Source organism: Xenopus tropicalis, chromosome 5, assembly GCF_000004195.4.
Source record: "Xenopus tropicalis strain Nigerian chromosome 5, UCB_Xtro_10.0, whole genome shotgun sequence".
Taxonomy (NCBI): Eukaryota; Metazoa; Chordata; class Amphibia; order Anura; family Pipidae; genus Xenopus; species Xenopus tropicalis.
This window is the reverse complement of record NC_030681.2, coordinates 69,421,100-69,443,382: the sequence shown is the minus strand read 5'-3', so window position 1 is coordinate 69,443,382 and position 22,283 is coordinate 69,421,100. Positions and strand designations below refer to the sequence as shown.

The window sequence follows — 22,283 nt, the reverse complement described above, 5'->3', positions numbered from 1 at the left end:
CAAATATTCTTCATTCAGTATTGAATAACTCTATATTGAATTGGCAAATTGTGGCTACCAGCTATTGTATTAAGTAAGGGCCAAATCTATGCATCCCCAATTTTTATTATATAGATAACATATGGACTGTTCAAGTATTAGTTGGGATGGACAGAAAATAATCCCATTGTATTTTGATGTGAACCCTCAAATTAACACATGGCCTCTGCTTGATCTAATTGTTGCCTTCCAGGTGGGTAACAAAACAGAATTTAATATTTATGGCCAGCTTTAAATATGTATAGAGCATGATTATTTTTTAGAAAAAAAAAATGTCTCTATAATATTGTCTCTCTCCTTTCTCAAGGCAAGCCTCCCTGATTGTCCGTGTCACATATGCTGGTATATTTGAGGGGCAATTGGTGTACACTGTGGAGAAACCAACCTTTATTTTTTATCTTTCTTCCACATTAATAACATTGGCATCAACTATTCTGTTTACTAGCCAGATGGCAACCCAGTATATAAAGCTATCTTCTTGTTCTTTGAGTGCTGCAAAGTTAGACCATAACAAATTGTTTAACCTTGTTTAACCTTAAGAGAAATGTCTGATCTGAGACCCTGTGTACAAGAAATTCATACATTTCCTTATGGAATGTTTGGCACATTGGCCACGTTCTGGTCTTGCATCGTATAATTGTTGCAAAGTCTACTAAGCTCTTCTGTCCGTAATTGCTCAATTTAATGGGTGCATATATCTTGAAAAGGGAGTCATTTTAGCATGGTTGACAAAAACCTGATATCCGCCAAATAATTACATAGGGCACTTTTAATATAGTGTAAGTCATGGATTTTCAGAACAGACATTTCTTTAATTATATATTTTTGCTAATTTCAAATGACTTTGTATTAGTGTAGAGCGTTGTCCTATTATTTTCTTTATTATTTTACTTAACCTGTCGCTAGGATCTGGATAAGACGCAGGATGAAATATTGAAACACCAGGCTAGCATTAGTGAGCTCAAGCGTACTTTCATGGAATCCACACCTGAACCGCGCCCTAATGAGTGGGAGAAGCGCTGTATCACTCCCGTGCCTATGCCGTCACAAGGGGTATGTCGCTACCTGTTCTTATGCTTGTGTAGTTGACTACTATGCAGTTAATTTAAAAATCCTAGGACAGAGTTTCTAGACTTAAATTTAACTTACTGTACTAGACCAGAGGTTTAGTAGTCCTATAATCATGGAGTTACTGTTTGTATTTCCACATAGGGCAGCACTACATCTGGTTGACAAGAAGCTTTGCACAGCTTCTCTTTGCAAATGACTGAAAAAAGCCATATACAGAAGGATACAGCTATTATAAATTGCACAGTGAGAATAAATACTTAATTGCAATACACAGATGCAATCGGGTCCCCCTAACCTGTTAGGAAAAGGGCTTAGAACAAAATAAGGAGAGTACAAGTTCATACATCAGGGGTGAGTTGCTGCAGAGGAAGGGAAAATTAAGGCAAAAAGACTAGGAAATAGAACGTTACAATATTAGAATATAGTAAAAAAGAATATTATAATATTGATGCAGACTTGATACAGCAAGAAATGTTTTTTCTCGTTTTATTGATTTTTAACCCGTGGCATAGTGCAGTCCAAATGTTTCTGCTGTTTTATTGAACTGTCCCTAAAACACTACTGCTTTCTTTATAGCAGTGCGTCTTTGGTCCATTATAGACTAATTTTAAGGTTAAGACTGGAAGCTGTGCATATACTTAAACACGGAATGCATTTGACATTGTATTTCTAGTTTTAAAACTTGTTACTGCTCCAAAACCAACATCTAAACGAGCACCAACATATTCCAAAGCAGTTTTTTTAAATATATATGTATAATACAATGTTGTGTGCTTTAGGTTAAAAGAAAGGTTGCTCTTAAAGATTCTAGATTTTTTATTTTCATGTATTATACTAGATGTACTGATACTGTTTAACAGTCTAATGCTATTATAATATTTTAACTCTGTAACTTAGTCTGCAGTATTGTTGTGCAGGCCAGCCTGAAACCTCCAGGTCAACAAGTTACGATTGATAAACATGGCAGGTGATGTTACCACACTGAGCCTTCCTTTAAAAGAAGTTCCCATGGCCCCTAGGCAGTAACTTTGGGTTTTGTCTGGCTCAGAAATCCAGACCTGAATAAAAAGCCTTGGAAGGGGTGGTTTAGGGTTGAGAGCTAATCGCTACTGTGCATATCACAAGATTAACCATATGTTGTGCTACTACTGGCAAAGTAAGAGCAAACATCTCTAATCATTTGCATTAGTTTTTTAAAGACTTTGCCCATACTCGGCTTATAATACTACTGTACAGTGTAAATACAGTGTAAATGTGTTTTTGCTTTTATAAACATAATCCATAATCTGACGTGGTGAAATTAACACGTGCAGTGACCTGAATGATCCAGTTAGCTTTGATCTTGTGTTCATTTAAATTAATTAACCCAAATGCACTAGTAAACATTTAACCAAAGTTTCCTATATATATTCATAAAAGTCCCCTTTGATGTTAATATTGGCAACTCGTATTGTCTTTTTCCATTATGTACATCCTGTAAAATGTTGTTTAGTTCAAATATGCAGTTAGATTGCCAGAATTGCTACTTTAGCAAATTCTACAGATAAAGATCAGTGCAGGGTTGAACAAACGTGAACGAGAACTTTAGATCTAGATTTTACATATATTTTCAGTGCTGGAATGATTAGTTTCAACTTAAAAAATAATTCTCTGACCCCTTTGTCCTGCTTGTGGTACGTATGAGGAATAAGGATTCAGATGGGTACAGATGAATGTGTTTGCTCAAAACAACACAATTTTTATATAATAATGTTAAGTACCTTATATTTTGTCATATTACCTATAAAACACATTTATTGCCCTAACTAGGACTTCTGTTAAGTCAGATAATCTTGGAGTAATCGCAAAACAGAAAAAATGAAAACGCAGTGATAAAGTATTTCGAACCATGGACAGATTGAGAGGCTAGATAATGTTTTATCAGAAGGGGGATAGAGAAATACAGCATTAGGCATGATATAGATCAGGGCAAAACGGTAATCAGCTGGAAGAGAAGGAATTGGGAAATAAAAAAATCTGTAAAAGTTCAGTGGATGCGGTGAGAAAAACCAATACCTCATCTCCCTGATAAGTCCTATTATTGCCTTGTTCTAATAATAACCGCATTTATCATAGATATTGGATTACTGCTGCTTTTTGTAAGGTTAATATTTTATATGTTAGGCACTAGCACTCCTGTCATTCAGTGATATTGGGTTGCCACAATGCCCTAGCTGCTACTATAATTAGAAATTGGAATTGAAAAAGTTCAAAAGTAACAACACCGAAGGCCAAAAGACAAATGTTGAATGAGAAAAACAAATGAAATTAAATTGAAATGAACTATGAAATCAGATGTTGAGACATCCACACAACAACCAAGATTAATGTCTGTAAAGGCTGAAGTATTGTATTGTTATAGTGGTGAATATTATTATATATACTGTGTGTATATGTATGTGTGTAATTATATATATATATATATATATATATATATATATATATATATATATATATATATATATATATATATATATATAGATAAAAAAGTGTCAGCACTCTCAGGGTTTACGCAACAAAAGCAAAGAAAATAGAAGTATTTTTAAATGCAGGTGATCGAGTTTATTTATCCAACGTTTCAGTCCTTTACTAGGACTTTCATCAGGGAGTGCAAAAGAACAAACATATCGGCGCTTTAAAAGACAAATTTGGCGCCACTTGAACTGTTGCTAGGCAACAGAACATAAACGGAACGTGCCCGTGTCATAAAACTTAAGTATAAGAAAAAGAAGTATAGTTGGTAATATTAGCCCGCCCAACCTCCACTAGCCATTGGCAACGCTAAATGTAAGGTACTCACAGCCCATGTTTCCACGATCGCCAGGCAGACCCCAACTCCTGACAAGCAGGAGTTGATTGCGCACACGTACAGTAGGAACGGCAGAGACGGGGCCGAGCGTTGCTAGGTGGCTATGGGTAGTGGAGACGCCGTATTACGTATCGGCAGTGCTCCCCCTCCTGGAGTTTTTCGGTATATTAACCCTCAGTCCAGCGCTCGCATAGCGCATCATTTGTAGACATCAGGGAGGACACATACTCGGTGGTAGCCGAGTAGCTGTGTCCATCCCCTAGTCATTTTAAGCCCGCAGTGAGGAGGGAAGGAGGGAAATGGGTACCGCCACAAGATCACGCATCCCAGGCCTGTCAATACCCCCCGCGGGGCATCTAGAGTCTACTGCACGTTACCAATACATATGTACCCCCAGCGGGGTAGGTGCGTTCAAGGGGCATTGCTCAGACGACATAGCCTCATCCGCATAAGGCACTACATGTGGGCAGATAGGGGTATATCTGTTGCCCCTTCAGGTGATCGCTCCAGGATCCAAGCAGGTGTGGGGTATGAGGGCGGACAATGAACCAAATATACTGACCTATGAAAACAAGGAAATTAAAAGTACACAAAATAATCTTACGATTATAGCATAGTACAACAATTCTGGATCTATTCAAAATAAAACCGGAGCTAAAAAGTAAAGAGCTGTGGTAGCGGCAAGCAAATATTACATCCAAACCCATGTCTTATGTTAGGAGGCAGAGAGAGGGCATGACCAAGCAAAACAAGCCATACAGTATAACAATGTAGTAGAAGCGAAGTGATACAGTGAGCCATGTAGCAGTAAAAGCCACACAGTGGTCACATAATGATCATTAGTATATACAAAGACAGAGTATAAATGGTCAGATGAAACATCCCAGCGGTAATGTTTCATTGAGGCCCTTAGGGGATACACAGTCCAATTTGTGGATCCATCTGGATTCTCGCTGCAGTAAGGCTTGGTCTCTGTTGCCTCCTCTAGACAGAGGAGGTTGGAAGTCGATGGCCATGCACTTGAACGTGGGTAAGGGGTGCCTCATTTTGAGGAAGTGTCTTGATACCGGTTGGTCCGCTTTGCCCTCTTTTAGTGCCTTGCTTACTGCCGAGCGGTGGTTACCAATGCGTTCCCGTAAGGTGGTGATAGTTTTGCCCACATAGAACAATCCACATGGGCAGGTGATGATATACACGACATATGAGGAAGTACATGTCAGTCTGTGATTAATCCTAAGTCTTTTCCCCGTAAGAGGGTGGGGGAAGTCAGGGCCCGTAAGAAGACATCTGCAGGTAGTGCAGTCAGGGCATTTGTAGCAGCCCACTTTTCTCTGTGTGGATAACCAGTCAGTCTGGGTTTTAGGGGGTCCTTTAAAGTCAGTTGTGACCAATAAATCCCTCAGGCTCCTATTCCTCTTATAGCCCAGCAGTGTACTTTTAATTTCCTTGTTTTCATAGGTCAGTATATTTGGTTCATTGTCCGCCCTCATACCCCACACCTGCTTGGATCCTGGAGCGATCACCTGAAGGGGCAACAGATATACCCCTATATGCCCACATGTAGTGCCTTATGCGGATGAGGCTATGTCGTCTGAGCAATGCCCCTTGAACGCACCTACCCCGCTGGGGGTACATATGTATTGGTAACGTGCAGTAGACTCTAGATGCCCCGCGGGGGGTATTGACAGGCCTGGGATGCGTGATCTTGTGGCGGTACCCATTTCCCTCCTTCCCTCCTCACTGCGGGCTTAAAATGACTAGGGGATGGACACAGCTACTCGGCTACCACCGAGTATGTGTCCTCCCTGATGTCTACAAATGATGCGCTATGCGAGCGCTGGACTGAGGGTTAATATACCGAAAAACTCCAGGAGGGGGAGCACTGCCGATACGTAATACGGCGTCTCCACTACCCATAGCCACCTAGCAACGCTCGGCCCCGTCTCTGCCGTTCCTACTGTACGTGTGCGCAATCAACTCCTGCTTGTCAGGAGTTGGGGTCTGCCTGGCGATCGTGGAAACATGGGCTGTGAGTACCTTACATTTAGCGTTGCCAATGGCTAGTGGAGGTTGGGCGGGCTAATGTTACCAACTATACTTCTTTTTCTTATACTTAAGTTTTATGACACGGGCACGTTCTGTTTATGTTCTGTTGCCTAGCAACAGTTCAAGTGGCGCCAAATTTGTCTTTTAAAGCGCCGATATGTTTGTTCTTTTGCACTCCCTGATGAAAGTCCTAGTAAAGGACTGAAACGTCGGATAAATAAACTCGATCACCTGCATTTAAAAATACTTCTATTTTCTTTGCTTTTGTTGCGTAAACCCTGAGAGTGCTGACACTTTTTTATCCATTTAAGAAATTTTTTCAGCTCTGGCACCTAGGTTTTGTCTGATCATTTGGTGTGCTATATATAGCAAAACGAATGGCGAAATGCAATGAACTGCAGCAGATCAAAACAAAGAAGTGAAACTTAAAGGAGAAATTTTATATAAAGTTCATATTCAGTTATAATATTCATCCTCCCTCAAAATGTGAAATGATGCAGAAAGAAAGATGTTTTGAAAGCATTTTACTTCCTAAAACTGTCATTATATGAGAGCTGCATACACAGCCTCTCTAATCAGAAGCCAGAGGGAAATGAAAGATGGGTCTCCCACAGGAAGTGGTCATAGCACTGACTGACGGGCTTTACTCAGCAGCAGCAGGGAAAACCCCTCCCAGTTTCCTTCTTCTGTGTCTCTCTGCTTGTGGAACTGTGGGGGGCAGCACCCTATGCATATTCACTGCACTTTAAGTAGCTGTTGCTGTGTCACTGAAGTCTATCAGGGCTGAAAAGTCTAAACCGGAAGCTTTCTAAAGGGCTGGGTAGAGCACAGTTTTTAAGCAGTTATGGACATATTTGACTGGCTTATGTATTTCAGACTGGCCTTCACATCATTACATAGTTTTTATTTTTGTTTTTTTAAATGTTTGTCTTATCAGACCCTATTTTGTATTGAAAATCCATCAGTGACTGCCTTGAGTCGATAATTGCTGCACTTAGGTCAACGAAGGGGTAATTGCAAGCCTTTTGCCACCACATGATTTCCAGCTTGGCAATCGCCCTGTATGCCATTGCCCTTAAAGGAGAAGGAAAGGCTAAGTCACTTGGGGGTGCCAAAATGTTAGGCACCCCCAAGTGACTTAGATCGCTCACCTCATACCCCGGGCTGGTGCCCCTGTACGGAGAGAACAGCACCAGCCCGGGGTACCTGCAATAGCTTCCTGTAGCGCCGCGCGCATGCGCAGTAGAGTGAAAAACTGAACTTAAAAAACAAAGTCGGCCTTTTACTCTACTGCGCATGCGCTGGCCGACTGATTTCGCCGGGAGAAGAGAGAGGAAGGAGGAAGCGCTTCCTACAAGTACCCTGGGCTGGTGCTTTTTTCTCCTAACAGGGGCACCAGCCCAGGGTACAAGGTAAGCGATCTAAGTCACTTGGGGGTGCATAACATTTTGGCACCCCCAAGTGACTTAGCCTTTCCTTCTCCTTTAACATGAATTTTTTTTCAGTATTAAGTTATTCTGTTAACCTTTGAATGTGGCAAGTTACATTTCTGTTGCCAAACTGCAATAGATTAAATAGTTTTCCTCTTTGTGTCAGTAGTAGATTATGGTTGTTCTTACATATATCATGCCATAATTTCTATTTCATTTAATAAAATCACATTTGATTTTTTGATTGGATCTTTGTTAGGCATCTTATCAAGAGCACACATTTGTCATTCGTTTGTTATTCATTTCAATAACCTTTGCTTTTACATTAATGTTAATTCTGTACTCAAAAAAAGCCTTCCTTTCTTTTAACTCTTTGCTTTCTGCTCTCTAACTTATTTAGAGCCTAGAAGAAGAAATAACATCAATTTTGTTTAGTAAAGAAAGCTTTACATGCATGAACTTCACCTGCGCTCCATCTACCCAGCGGCCAGCAGAGGGCAGTTTTATGAAAGATAGAGTAACAGCAGATACATTTTCTAACACTCATTCAGCACAGCCTGAGGTGCTTTTTCCTTTCATTCTTTTCTTTTTTTAACTTGTAACTTTTATCTCTGTACAGTATGCCTGATTTCCTGCTACTGCATGTTGCTAATCCGATATGAATATTATATTAGAATGTGGAATTTTTGAAGGCCTCAACTGAGGCCTCATTAGCGAAGCTGAACAGAAAGTGCAAAAAAGGTTGCTATTGGCCCTTTTTTTCCTCTTTGCACGCTGCTTTTGGCATATTGCTGAAGGCCTCTCTGCTCCATGTTGGATCTGCCCCACTACCTTTGGACTCCGCACTGACTGCGTTATATTTTATCTAAAAGTATGTAATAAAATTTTAGTTTTAAGTAAAACCCAGTCTAAGGGACAGATTTACTAATCCACAAATACGAATCACGAATGGGAAAAATTCGGATTGTAAACGAAAATTTCTGAAGATCGCAAATATCCCAAAAATGCTTACGGAAAAATCGTATTACTCACAATAATATCGTATTGGCGATCTGAAAGTCACAAAATTTTCGTACTGACCATTGTTAACAGCGGTAGAACCTTTCCGAAGTTTTCGCGCAGCCGCGAAAAAATCAGCAAGAATACGCTCGGAGCGTTTGTGTCTTAGTGAATCTCCCCCTTAGTCTGGGGTGTGAAAGTCCAACAGATACTGTCCTGAAATAATTAGAGTGTGTAAGGCCACTTGTATCCCCCCCTTTCTCTGAGTCACCTGTTGTGTCTGTCGGGTTTGGCTGTTTGACAGGCAGTCCCAGCACTTTCCATTTCTAGGTCACGTTTTTGTGGTGCTTGGTAGATAATAGTAATACAAGTAGAATTTGAAGAAGCATCCAATGAAGCCCAAATGTGTTAGCAGGGTGGATCTCAGGGACCATGGAGAACTGAGGTACCTCCTGGGTTTTTTGTTTTTGATTGTTTTGTGTACCAAATGTTTCATGTGTAAGACAGCCTGCTACTTGTATTACCATATTGTATATTCAGTGTCTAGGGCACATGTATCAGGTGGCTCCAAGTGCTTCTATAATTGTGCTTGATAGATATGGCTAAAACTTTCTTCCATTTATTTAAAGTTTAACTGTTACTTTATCCAGCTGCACAGACTGGTCCAATTCAATTCACATCCACAGACGACTTGTATTATCTGGTACATTTGGGCTATATGATTAACTTACATTTAACTGACATCTATAGAAGTCATTAGATGTACAACCTGCTGTACCAGTATATTTAACAATCTATTTGTTTCATATTTAAAAGGCAGCATTGAAAGTTGGTGCTTGTGTAACTGGATTAAAATTATGGCTCTGCTTTTATGGACATCCGCAAATAAAGTAGACAGGAAAATATCATGGATATTGAAGTTTTACATCCTTATCCACTCACTTTGTATGTGAGAGGATCGCATGCTGGTGATCAATTAAACCGCTAGAAGGATACACTTATTATAATTATAACTTTTGGATAAGATCTTTAATTGTGAATACAATCATTCAATTAACAAGGATAAATAGTATTCCACAGGAGAATTAAAGAATACTAGCCAATAGTTTAACAGCTCAAAATTTTAACCTTAATTAAAGAGATTCTTCTGCATTCAAAAATTTTCTATTCGTGGAGAACCTTCCTTGTTTTTGTAGAAAAATTAAGGTGTGTTGTTTTCATGTGCCAGTGGAATTCCTCAACATATTGTTATACTGCAACTCAGGTCAGCCACATGTCTAGGACTGCTGATTGCCTGTTACTGCTGTAGAGCATGTTTGGGATTACTTTGTGATGTGTGTATGTGTAGAGGAAGTCAAGGTTTTGCTGAAGCCAAACTTTCTATTTTTGTTTTATTTAAAAAATTTTATATATATATATATATATATATATATATATATATAAATTTGTTTGCAAAATATTTCACTCAGTGCAGTTAGAATTCATTTGATGTGTTCACTGTTTCCCTTCCCTCCAACCTTTTACCTGTCTGTCCATTTATTTTGTAATTTGAACATCATGTTGTGAAATTGTATGTTTTCTTAACATCAAAACCTGTGTGAATAGTCCTATGTTATGGCGTTTGTTTAAGGTTCTGTACCTTGTTTAAATGTATTGATTATGTCCTGTGGTTACTTTTCACCCTGCAGAATTTTATACCCAGAGCAAGAGGAATGCGCACTGGCCTGAGTGATGCTCATGAGGTGCTCATATTGTTCCATAAGTACTAATGTATTCATCTTAATCATCACCACATTTTTTTCTTTCACTTTTCAGTTGACTTCATTTTTTTCACCTCCATGACGTAAGGCAGACATCACTTAATTTTAGTTGCTTTATTTATTTATTTATTTTTGTTTTCCCTCATCCAATTTTCATTTAGAATTCAGATGAAATGGTAGAAGAGACAAAACAGTCAGATTCTGATACTAGTGAACCATCCATTGCAGAAGATATCAAAGTAGGAGTTAATGGGGAAGCTGACTCTTTCAATGATGCTGTTGAGCAGAGCACAGAAGTAGAAGATATAGAGAAGAAAGATAAAGAATCTTTGTCATCGTCAGATGGAAATAGTGACAGTGAAAATGAAGAAGCAGAGTACCAGACTGAAAGCAGGTGTTCTGAAGATGTGTTAAAGGAAGAACCTCAAGAAACCCCCGAAGTAGTAGTACAGACAGAAGAGGACAACCAGGTCACCAAAGCAGATGGTAGCTCAGTGACGGTTGCTCATTTGGAAGTGATAACTGATAATGTAACCAAAGAAGTAACAATAACCACGTTTGAATCTTGTGAAAATAATATTACAGTTAATGAAGAGGTCCCCCAAGACGAACAGCCTAAAATCAATGGAGATGTATCTCATATTGATGTGGATACATCATCTGAAATAATTTGTTGTTCAGAGGTAAATTAGCTATACTGAGTGAGTCTTCTCTCTTGACCTGCATCTCCATTCTGGGGTTTCTTTTCATTTTTCTCATTTCTTTACTTCCTTCTAAACCCAGAAGTCTATTTTTCAGTGAAATAAGCCAGTATTCAACAAGTATATTTTTGCTTGCTGACATGGCATTTTTTAGCATACTTTTTTTTTCTTTTACCATACTTTCATCTTTATTTAACTGCAACATTTTCTATTACATATATTTTAATGTTCCCTGTTTTGTCTTCAGTCTGGTGTTGTTTTCAGTTTGGTATGTTAATGTGAACATTGTCCTAATACATGTGAAGACAACTCTAGAACATTCAGAATGTGGTATAGACCTTAAATAATTGGCTATTTTTATAGATATAAACAGTGTGTAGTTGGTGATGAACGAATCTGTCCTGTTTCACTTTGCCAAAAAATTTGTGAAACTGCTGAAAAATTTGTGAAATACATTGAAGTCAATGGGATTCTCACTTATGCTGCTTGATAATTTTATTTGACGCACGCAACTTTTTTTCACTCCAAATACATTAAAATCAATGGGCATTTTTCCTCTGAGAATTTTTGTTGTGGCAAATTTTTACAGCAGTTTTGCAAAAAATTTACCAATAGCGAAATGAGGAATTTTGCTGCAAATCTATGTCTGCTGAAAAAAAAATTAGCTCATTGCTATATGTGGTTAGTTTCTATTTCTTTCTCTCTACTAACACCAGAATAACATACTGACTTTCCTTTAGCCTCCTGTTGTGAAGACAGAGATGGTCACCATTTCTGATGCTACACAAAGAACTGAAATATCTACTAAAGAAGTCCCTATTGTACAGACAGAGACTAAAACAATTACTTATGAATCTGCTCAGGTAGATATATCCTTCCTTATGTATGCTGTTCTTACTTCTCTGGGCATACACAAAACACTTCTTTGTGGTATGCAAAGTCCCCCAGCATTAGTGTGATTTTGCCTTTTTAAGTGCAGCTTGATGTGCTGATTTACTTTTAACTCATTAGTATTAAATGAATACTGCTTTAATAATCCTCTTGTCTAAACAAAGAAGTTATATTTTCATAAGAGACCTACAGTGTTGTAATATTGTTGGTGGTGTTTTTTTTCCTTTGTAACTTTACATACGTGCTGCTCATCTTTCTTTGGGGCTGGACTTTAACAAGATATAATATGTAGCACATGAGCTTCCAGTTAGACGGCCTTGTTTTCAAATTTCTTGATTCATTTGTCTTGATTTACATTTCAGCCACTTTTCAGTTTTATTCTACATGAACCATACTAGCAATAATCATTTTGATTTTGTGTTTCTTCAGCTATAATTACCCTATAACATCTTGCTGGTTAATGTGGGTTACTGCACCTGGGCAAACTTTATGCCTTTTATTACATATGGGGATAAATGTCTAAAGTACTTGATATCATTTGAATTTTTTTATTGAGTGCAACTAGAGGCGCGGATTAGTTGAAAACAACATTAATTCTGTATTTATACAGAAACAATCTTTGTTCCCCTTCCAATTTTTAATCATATCTCTTAGGTAGAATACAGAGAGAAATAAAAAGAAGCTAAGCAAAATATACACACTTCCACTGGGCGGTAACCTCTTTAATGGTTGATCACTTATATATTGTAATAAAATAACTATTTCTTGTTATGCTTTATAGCTGGATGACAGTGGTGACTTAGAACCTGGTGTATTACTAAGTGCACAAACCATCACATCTGATTCTGTTCTTACCACCACAACTACACACATCACTAAGGTAGACATGAGGCTATGATTGTAATTTTTTTTGTTTGTTTTTGCAGAGTAACATTCTGATGTTAAAGAAGCTGCTAAAAGACCCAGGACCTTTCTTCTGTAAATTTTTCACAACACTGTTGTGTTCAGACTCTCTTGCCTTTTAGCAGTGATAGAAGGGAATGCTTCTCAAGACAAACCTTTCACCCCATACTTATTATAAGCCTTGATTAAGCTGACATTTTATAGTGTTTACAGAAAATATATGCCCCTGTCCTGCTGGGGTTTACCCCTTTCTGCACAGGGCCAGGTAACCGTCTTGTTTTGGAGGTAACCTTGGTAACCCACTCGAGCACTCAAACCTTCTCAAGTACAGAGATACATTACATTGCAGACATTGCCCTGGTTAGAACTGAACCTAGGACCTCCGTGTTGAAGCACTACCCCACATGCTGTGCCTATAGTTGCCTGTAGAAGGGAAAACTTTGGAAAAAGAGTGTTGGCTCTATGTTGTTTATTGTTTGCGGGATCTTTAAACGTAAACCTTGATTAAACATCTTACATTCATGATAAATATTTATTGTATAGAAGATTTTGTTTTTTAAATTAAATAAATCGGTTGTGACTAGTTTAAAAATACTAAAGCTGTGTTACTATTAATTACTTAATGGATCTCAATCAGCAGATAATACATCATAAACTGTTCAGTGCATATATTATAAATGTTGTACTTATCTGTGTAGACAGGAAAAGGTGGCATATCTGAAACAAGAATTGAAAAGCGCATTGTCATTAGTGGAGATTCAGACATTGACCATGATGAGGTAAGCTGTTTTTAATTTTACTGCATTTATTAGTTTCTACAACATTTGCAATGCTGAATGCTTCTTTTTAAAGGAGAAGGAAAGTCATTTTGGCATTTTACTGCCAATAGATTTGCCACATTAGTGCCACCTAGAACGCTATATTTATTCTGACAGTAGCTGCCATTTTAGGTAGCTTACTTCCTGCAGTCTCTAGCCATTATAGCTGAGATCACACATTCCTAAGGTGGGGGGGGGGGGGGGGGGAGGGAGTCATAGTTAGTTAGTTAGTTACATAGGGTTGAAAAAAGACCAGTGTCCATCAAGTTCAACCCATCCAAGTAAACTCAGCACACCTAACGCACACCTACCAATCTATACACTCACATACATAAACTATAAATACAACCACTAGTACTAACTGTAGATATTAGTATCACAATAGCCTTGGATATTCTGATTGATCAAGAACTCATCCAGGCCCCTCTTAAAGGCATTAACAGAATCTGCCATTACCACATCACTAGGAAGGGCATTCCACAACCTCACTGCCCTCACCGTGAAAAACCCCCTACGCTGCTTCAAATGGAAGCTCCGTTCCTCTAATCTAAAGGGGTGACCTCTGGTGCGTTGATTGTTTTTATGGGAAAAAAGAACATCCCCCAACTGCCTATAATCCCCTCTAATGTACTTGTACAGAGTAATCATGTCCCCTCGCAAGCGCCTCTTTTCCAGAGAAAACAACCTCAACCTCGACAGTCTAACCTCATAGTTTAAATCTTCCATCCCCTTAACCAGTTTAGTTGCACGTCTCTGCACTTTCTCCAGCTCATTAATATCCCTCTTAAGGACTGGAGCCCAAAACTGCACTGCATACTCAAGGTGAGGCCTTACCAGGGACCTATAAAGGGGCAAAATTATGTTTTCATCCCTTGAGTCAATGCCCTTTTTTATACAAGACAGCACTTTATTTGCTTTAGTAGCCACAGAATGACACTGCCTGGAATTAGACAACTTGTTATCTACAAAAACCCCTAGATCCTTCTCCATTAAGGATACCCCCAACACACTACCATTCAGTAGATAGTTTGCGTTTATATTATTTCTACCAAAGTGCATAACTTTGCACTTATCAACATTGAACCTCATTTTCCAGTTTGCTGCCCAGTTATCTAATTTTGTCAAATCGCTCTGCAAAGCGGCAGCATCCTGCATGGAACTTATAGTTTTGCACAATTTAGTGTCATCAGCAAAAATAGAAACAGTACTGTCTATGCCCACCTCCAGGTCATTAATAAACAAGTTAAAAAGCAAAGGCCCAAGGACTGACCCCTGCGGTACTCCACTAACCACACTGGTCCAATTAGAAAATGTTCCATTTACCACCACTCTTTGTAATCTATCCTTCAGCCAGTTCTCCATCCAATTACAAATATTATGTTCTAGGCCAATATTCCTTAATTTGATCATTAACCTTCTGTGAGGTACTGTATCAAACGCTTTAGCAAAGTCCAAGTAGATGACATCAACTGCCATTCCAGCATCAAGGTTCCTACTCACCTCCTCATAAAAGGCGACTAAATTAGTCTGGCAAGATCTGTTACGCATAAAACCATGCTGGCACAAACTAATAGTATTGTGAACTGCAATGTATTCAAGTACCCTATCCCTTATTACCCCTTCCAAAAGTTTTCCTACTACTGATGTCAGACTAACAGGCCTATAGTTTTCAGGCTGAGAACGGGATCCCTTTTTAAATAATGGCACCACATTAGCAATCCGCCAGTCTCTCGGCACCATGCCAGACCTCAACGAATCCTGAAAAATTAAGTGAAGAGGCTTGGCAATCACAGCGCTCAGCTCATTTAATACCCTGGGATGAATCCCACCCGGTCCTGGACCTTTGTTTACCTTTACATGTTCAAGTCTCTTTTGAATTTCCTCCCGAGTGACCCATGCGCCAGTAGCTAAATTACTAGAACTGGGCATATTACAAGGGAAGCCTTCATTATCTGGCTCCTCAGATGTATAGACAGATGAAAAATAAGAGTTCAAAATTTCAGCTTTTTCCCCGTTCTCAACCAACTTACTCCCCCCCCCCCCCCCCGTGATAATAAAGTTCCCACCCCTTCTTGCTTCATTTTTTTTACTATTCACATAATTAAAAAATAATTTTGGATTCTTTTTACTCCTAGCTGCAATATCCCTTTCCATTTCTATTTTAGCTTGCTTGATAGCTTTTTTGCATGCTTTATTTGCTTCCTTGTACCTGATGAAAGTTTCTGCTGTCCCAGCTAACTTGAATGCCCTAAAAGCACGTTTTTTCTTACCAACCTCGACAATAACACTTTTATTCAGCCATAAAGGTTTTGCTTTGCGATGACTCTCCTTGCTTACAAGGGGAATATACTGTTGTGTATACTTGCAAAGCAATGTTTTAAAGATGTTCCATTTTCCTTCTGTGTCTAACCCCATGAAAAGCCTTTCCCAGTTGACACATTGCAGAGATGCCCTTATACTGGCAAAGTCTGCACGTCTAAAATTGAGGGTTTTAGTTACTCCCTTATAGAGCTGTCTCTGCAGCATTATCTCAAAGGAGACCATGTTGTGATCACTGTTCCCCAAATGCTCACCCACACAAATGTTAGAGATGAGTTCATTATTATTAGATATCACCAGGTCCAAAATAGAGTCATTCCTAGTGGGTTCTTGAACCGCCTGAAATAAAAAGTTGTCATTTAGCATATTTACAAACCTACTAGCTTTTTCTGACTTAGCCACCCCATTACTCCAGTCAATGTCCGGATAATTAAAGTCCCCCATAATAACAACTTGACCCAATTTTGAAGCCTCCTCCATTTGCAACAAAAGCTGGGCCTCATCCCCCTCATCTATACGGGGTGGTTTATAGCATACACCAATGATCATTTTCTTTGTGACCTTCAGCCCTACTGAAATTTCTACCCAAAGAGATTCAACGTTTTCATTGGTAATGTCTTTATTACATGGCTTTAAATCTGACTTTACGTAAAGACAAACCCCTCCACCCTTTTTAATCTCTCTGTCCCTCCTAAAAAGTGTATAACCATTTAAATTCGCAGCCCAGTCGCATTTATCATCCCACCAGGTCTCAGTGATACCTATTAAATCATAATTTTCAATACATGCAATAGCTTGCAGCTCCCCTAATTTACCCGACAAGCTACGCGCATTAGCCAGCATGCAGCGGAGATTATTACTTCTCCCTCTGATGTTTACATTAGCTAAGGGAGAATTAGAATTATGAGACTGCTTTCCTTGTAACGGAAGCTCCTTATCTGATAAACTATATGCCCCCCTCACTCCTCCCCCACAACCCTTTGCTAGTCCCCCTACCCCGTCTACACTAATTTTCCCATAGTATTCTAGCTCACCCACCCCCCCCTTGTCTAGTTTAAACACTCCTCCAACCTCTTAACCATTCTCTCCCCTAGCACAGCAGACCCCCTTCCATTGAGGTGCAATCCGTCAGGGCTGTATAGATTGTACCCCAAGGAAAAGTCAGCCCAGTGCTCTAGGAACCCAAACCCTTCCTTCCTACACCAAGACTTTAGCCACACATTTAGCTCCCTAAGCTCCCGCTGTCTCCCTAAACTTGCACGTGGCACCGGCAAAATTTCCGAAAAAATGACATTGGAGGACCTTTGCCTAGATCTTAGAGCCTAGATCCCTGAACTCACTCTTTAAGGTCCCCCACCTACCGTTCATTTTGTCATTAGTACCGATATGTACCAAGACAGCCGGGTCATGCCCAGCTCCTCCCAATAATGTGTCAACCCTGGCACCAGGAAGACAGCAAACTGTCCGGTTGAAGCGATCCACTTGACAGATTACCCTGTCCACTTTCCTAATGATCGAATCCCCTATAACCACCATCTGTTTAGGCCTAGCTCTGCTCTCCTCCCCACCACTACTAGTGAAACTGGTCTCCCGGCTGTTAGAGAGATCAGCCTCACCTAGAACCGCCAATCCAGAGTTCACACTCCCATCTTCTTCACACAATCTGGCAAATCTGTTGGGATGCGCAAACCCTGGAGCAGCCTCCCTTTTCCTTTTCCCCACACTAGATTTTCTAACTGTCACCCAGCTTACTGCCCTATCATCCTTTCCTTGCTCCCCTCCCCCCATACTATCTGACCCCACTAGTTCTTGTTCAGTTAGCAAGAGACCCCTCTCAAGATTGTTGATTGAACGCAGTGTTGCAACGTGTTCCTCTAGGGCTCTAACGCGAGCCTCTAAAGTGGCAATTCGCTCACATCCACAACAGAGGTATGCACTTTGGAACTGTTGTTCCACAACTGCATACATGCGGCAGGCTGTGCACTGTGTCAGACCTTCAATGTTGCTACCACTCATTCTCCCAGTTACAAGAACAGTTAAACAAAAATAGGTGTAAGGACTTGTAGTAAATACCTTGTTTTACCTTGTTTTTAACTCCCTTAGTGTTTAACTCCCTGAGTTTATAACTCCACTTACAGAGCCCCCACTTAAAGAGCAATCACTTACAGAGCACCTATCACCAGAGCAAGCTCCACTGGAGTGCCTGTGGTTCTATTTATGCAGTCTGTAAAGGTGAACTAATCAAACCCCACCCTCCTCAAGCTGAGGGTAATTACAAGGGAATGTAACCTGCTGTAAGCCTATGGAGCCCACAAACTTTGTAAATTAGCTCCAAAAACAACAATTACTTATGAAAAAAAAATAAAACCCAACAGTTAAAAAAACACAATGGTTTTGATAAAGTTAGTAAAGAATACTTATCCCTTTTTAGTTGAAATGAAAGCAAGTTGATTCAACCAGCCACCAGCCTGTTAGTAAGTCCTTAGCATTCTGGTGGGAGGGGGGAGCAGGAGAGGGAAAGAGAGAAGAGAACTGCGCAGACTCTGGCCCCTGGAATTAAGGCTATTTCTGAGAGAGGAAGGCAGACACTGGAACATCATGTTTACAAAAAATAGAGACAAGAAATCCTGTGTTTCTTTTGATAGAGGATTCAGTGCAGCATTACTGTAAGTGCTTACGGCTGTACAGTATTTACCTTTCTGATAAAGATTACTTCGTTTTTACCGTTCCTTCTTTTTTAAACTGTTATTAGAATTTGAGATTTAGAATTTTTCAGCTGTCATTTTAGGCTGTCATTTACATGAATAATTGTAAGCATATTAATCTTCAGTAGGAATTACTTCACTCCCTGATATTATTTCCACTTTTGTGTAACTGTTTAATGGTAGCTGTCCTGTGGAAGAAAACTTGGCAAAGAAAAAGGAGGGGGAAACAAATGTGAAAAACCAGTTTATATATAGGACAGTAGCACATTCTGTATATACATTTACCAAGAAATGCCCTCCCCTTTAAGCAAAACAGGGATTGTTAGTTCATATACTGCATCCCACTGGGATCACCTGTCTGTAGCTGGGAAGGGTGGGAGCTACAACATGACATTGACGTAGTTGGCCAGCTTAAAGTATACTGTAATATATAGCTAAACAATCCCTGTTTTGCTTAAAGGGGAGGGCATTTCTTGGTAGCTTAATGTCCTATATATATTGATAATGGCTGAGTGCAGAGAACATTTTGGTTTTAGTCTACATTTGAGAAGAAAAGTTGCAGGAGTTTTGTCAGTTATTATTTTTACCTCCGCTTTTCTTCACTAACTCAAATTTTGATATATCTGCCCCACAGACTTTATTTCTCTCTCTCTCTGTCTTTTAAATAGGCATTAGCTCAAGCAATAAAGGAAGCCAAAGAACAGCACCCAGATATGTCTATTACTCGTGTAGTAGTCCACAAGGAAACAGAGCTCATGGAAGAAGAAGAAGAGGAAGATTAACTTAAAGGTAAAGAATGCTATATATTTAGCATAGTGTTGAAGCACAATGTACAGATTTTAAGGAATGGATAATCTCTATATAATAATTCCAAAAGTCCATGAACTCTAAAAGCACTGCAAGAATTATTAACCTTTATTTATAAAGCGCCAACATATTCCGCAGTGCTGTACAACAAGTGGGATTCATACATTGGACATGCAGAGTAACGTATAAAGAAACCAATAGCCGATACAAGAGGTGAAGAGAGCCCTGCCCAAAAGAGCTTACAATCTACAAATAGAAAAGGTTGAGACACAAGGTGTGGGAATGGGCATGACCAGAATGCCAAACATTACTGATGAGACATCTCCTTTTAGTGATATGTCATTCGAGATGCCTTTAGAGGAAACTTTGGCAAATCACGGCGCTGCGTATGCCATCCCACCAGCGATTTACATTCTAGCGGGTGGGATGGCATTGCGGGGAGATTAGTCGCCCGCGAAAACGGAGATTTGTTGCGGCACGAGTAATTTCCCCATGTGTCACTGCCCTAGCAGTGTACTGTGATCTTGAAAAAATGGTTTGCTTCAAAAGATAGAGAATAGCAGCACTCAAAACATTTAAAATTCCCAGTCCCCACTTAAAATATGGGGAACTTTTTGACAATGGCAGATTTATAGACCTTATACCATTTATCTTAATAACCCTTTCTTAAAGGTATTTAATTTATATGCCAATACATGTATAGAATGCCACAATTTTACAGTGCTCTTGATAAAGCAAACAAATTGGGCAAGATTAGGGTTGCTACCTTTTTTTTTTTACCTTTTATAGCAGGCAGGGGCATCACATGGGGTGGGGTAATGGATGGAGTGGGCAGGGAAATGGGCATTTTATAGGCAGGTTTGGCCCTATAAAGGGGTAGTCAGCGGAGAGGGTCAGGGAAGGATAAAGGATTCATATGGAATTTTAAATTTGTAATTTCAGCCCCAGCCCTAGCTGGTGACTTAACTGCTGGGTTGGTCAATACTGGGCGTATAGTAACCCTAGCAAAGATTCACTGATTTGACAATCAGTTCGCTTGGGGACCTCGCCAAGCAAGCGGATCTTAACGTGTATGGCCCTTCAGGCCTACTAGATATTGCTAATTAAACGGATTAATGAAGTAGGCATCTGTCTGCAACATGTTAGTCCCCTCCCAGAGAATTGAAATTGCTTAACATATATCTGCACCCCCAGCCAATCCAGCTTTTCTTTCCTACTGACACCCATGATATTAATGTATTTCTTTTTTCTTTTTCTTTAGAAACATACAGAATATATGAAGATGGAAATTTTTATGAAGGAATTTGAACCATATGGACTGCTACTAAATTCACTGAATTGTCTGGTATTGGCAAGCATGACGGGAAGGCAAAGATGCCAACATAAAACCTCAGCTTGATATCTATACTGTTCCATACCTTTCTGCTTGTTTCTCTTTTATAACCACTTCCTAACATTCATAGCTTTAGCACAGTTTACAAAACACCTTACTCAACCATTTTTCCAGATTGTAGAGTTGTAGAGAATTCAAAATCCTTGTCACTAGCACAGTTTCTCTTTGTTCTTTATTAATGTGTCAGTTTAAGCCCCTGGAAATGGCACTTTTCAGACTTAGTTTATTCAAGTCATTTCACTCTTTAGAGTAATTGAAAAACAAAACATTTTACACGTTTCCTATATTTGCAAAATGTATTTCACTTTCACTGGTGTTTTATACCAATATTTGTACTTTAGAGATAAAAAAGTGAAAGCCAATTTTAGTTCTTTGTTACTAGGAGGGTTCAATGAGGAAATTTTTAATTTTGTAAGGGGATTTTATTTGTGCATATTAGTAAGCAGAGGTTCAGCCAGCCTTGTGTGGTCTCTACATTTTGTACTGCCATATTTGTGCTGAACTTTTCTGCTAGTTACAATAGATTGGAAAAAAAAGACATCAAACATTCCAGGAGAAAAAGATGCAAAAAAGGAGTATCACTGTTCCAAAAAAGGAGGAAACCTTTCTGGCAGCTTGTTACGTTTGTCCTACTTTGAATTTGAATATACATGTAAAACTTTTTTTTTTTTAATCTGTGTTTTTTTTTTTTACATTGCCAAAGTGGCTTGCCTGTAGTAAAAACGGGGAAAAATCTTATAACGGTTTATGCAGGTTTTTATAATGCAAAATGGATGCCGTTACAGTCCTATTGCAAACATTGAGAACCACACACACTTTTGCCACTAAAAGAACTGTATTTGTCTCTGTTTTTGTTTTGATTTACAGTTGACCCTTTGTATAGTTAAAATGCCAAATAGATTTATACCTGCTTCCAGCTGTATTAAGAATATTTTGCTTTCTGTAATACTTTTAAAAATAAAGTTTGTTTATTCTATTCAATGTATATGTTCTCATTTTACCTGAAACTTCTGGATGAAATTTTGGCAAAATTCTGACTGCTTTTATGTTTTTATAATACACAAGAAGTCACCTTCGAGTTGCATGACCTGTATAAATGCACTTAGCCTCCATCCTTGTAACTTTCTATGGTCATGGAACTCCTTGGTGCCTTGAAATATATATTACAATAAAGGGTTCATTATTTGCTGCTTATTTATTTTCCATTGCTTTATGGTTGGGATTTTAAGGCTTGGGGAAGCTGACTTGCCCCTATTCTTGTTCTGGGGAGGGGTGTGGAGGGTGCTGCTGGTGAGTTTCCAAATAAAGCTTCATGTTTTTTAGTAATGTGCATTACCCCCTCCCTCCTCATGCTTATACCAGTGGAGCCGGTGGTTAACTTAATCCGAATCAGATTGCGCCATGACCTCTCTGTGCCTTCCATCTTACACCATTCGAATAGCAAGGGGAGCTGTACTTTGGCAATAGGCAGGACTAAAAGACGCAAAGAAGCCCCTGATTTTTTTACCATAGGGCAGTGGCAAATGAGGAGATCGTAGGATCTCTACGTATCA

At 39.2% G+C, this 22,283-nt stretch overlaps 1 protein-coding gene across 12 annotated transcripts in view; it reads left to right on the top strand.

Moving 5' to 3' along the window:
* Window positions 1–21,711, top strand: part of epb41l2 (erythrocyte membrane protein band 4.1-like 2) — a 77,778-nt gene extending 56,067 nt beyond the window's left edge. For 4 of the 12 annotated variants that reach the window (XM_012963679.2, XM_012963674.2, XM_012963676.2 and 1 more), the window contains 9 exons: window positions 946–1,092; window positions 7,835–7,996; window positions 10,122–10,175; window positions 10,355–10,876; window positions 11,635–11,757; window positions 12,567–12,665; window positions 13,387–13,467; window positions 19,199–19,319; window positions 20,599–21,711. In XM_012963679.2, the coding sequence (XP_012819133.1) occupies window positions 946–1,092; window positions 7,835–7,996; window positions 10,122–10,175; window positions 10,355–10,876; window positions 11,635–11,757; window positions 12,567–12,665; window positions 13,387–13,467; window positions 19,199–19,312 (1,302 nt within the window). In that variant the 3' untranslated portion in view covers window positions 19,313–19,319; window positions 20,599–21,711. The remainder of the gene's footprint in view (window positions 1–945; window positions 1,093–7,834; window positions 7,997–10,121; window positions 10,176–10,354; window positions 10,877–11,634; window positions 11,758–12,566; window positions 12,666–13,386; window positions 13,468–19,198; window positions 19,320–20,598) is intronic. The other 8 variants (XM_012963681.2, XM_031902510.1, XM_012963684.2 and 5 more) reach the window with 6 other exon arrangements.
* The last annotated feature ends 572 nt before the right edge of the window (window positions 21,712–22,283 follow it).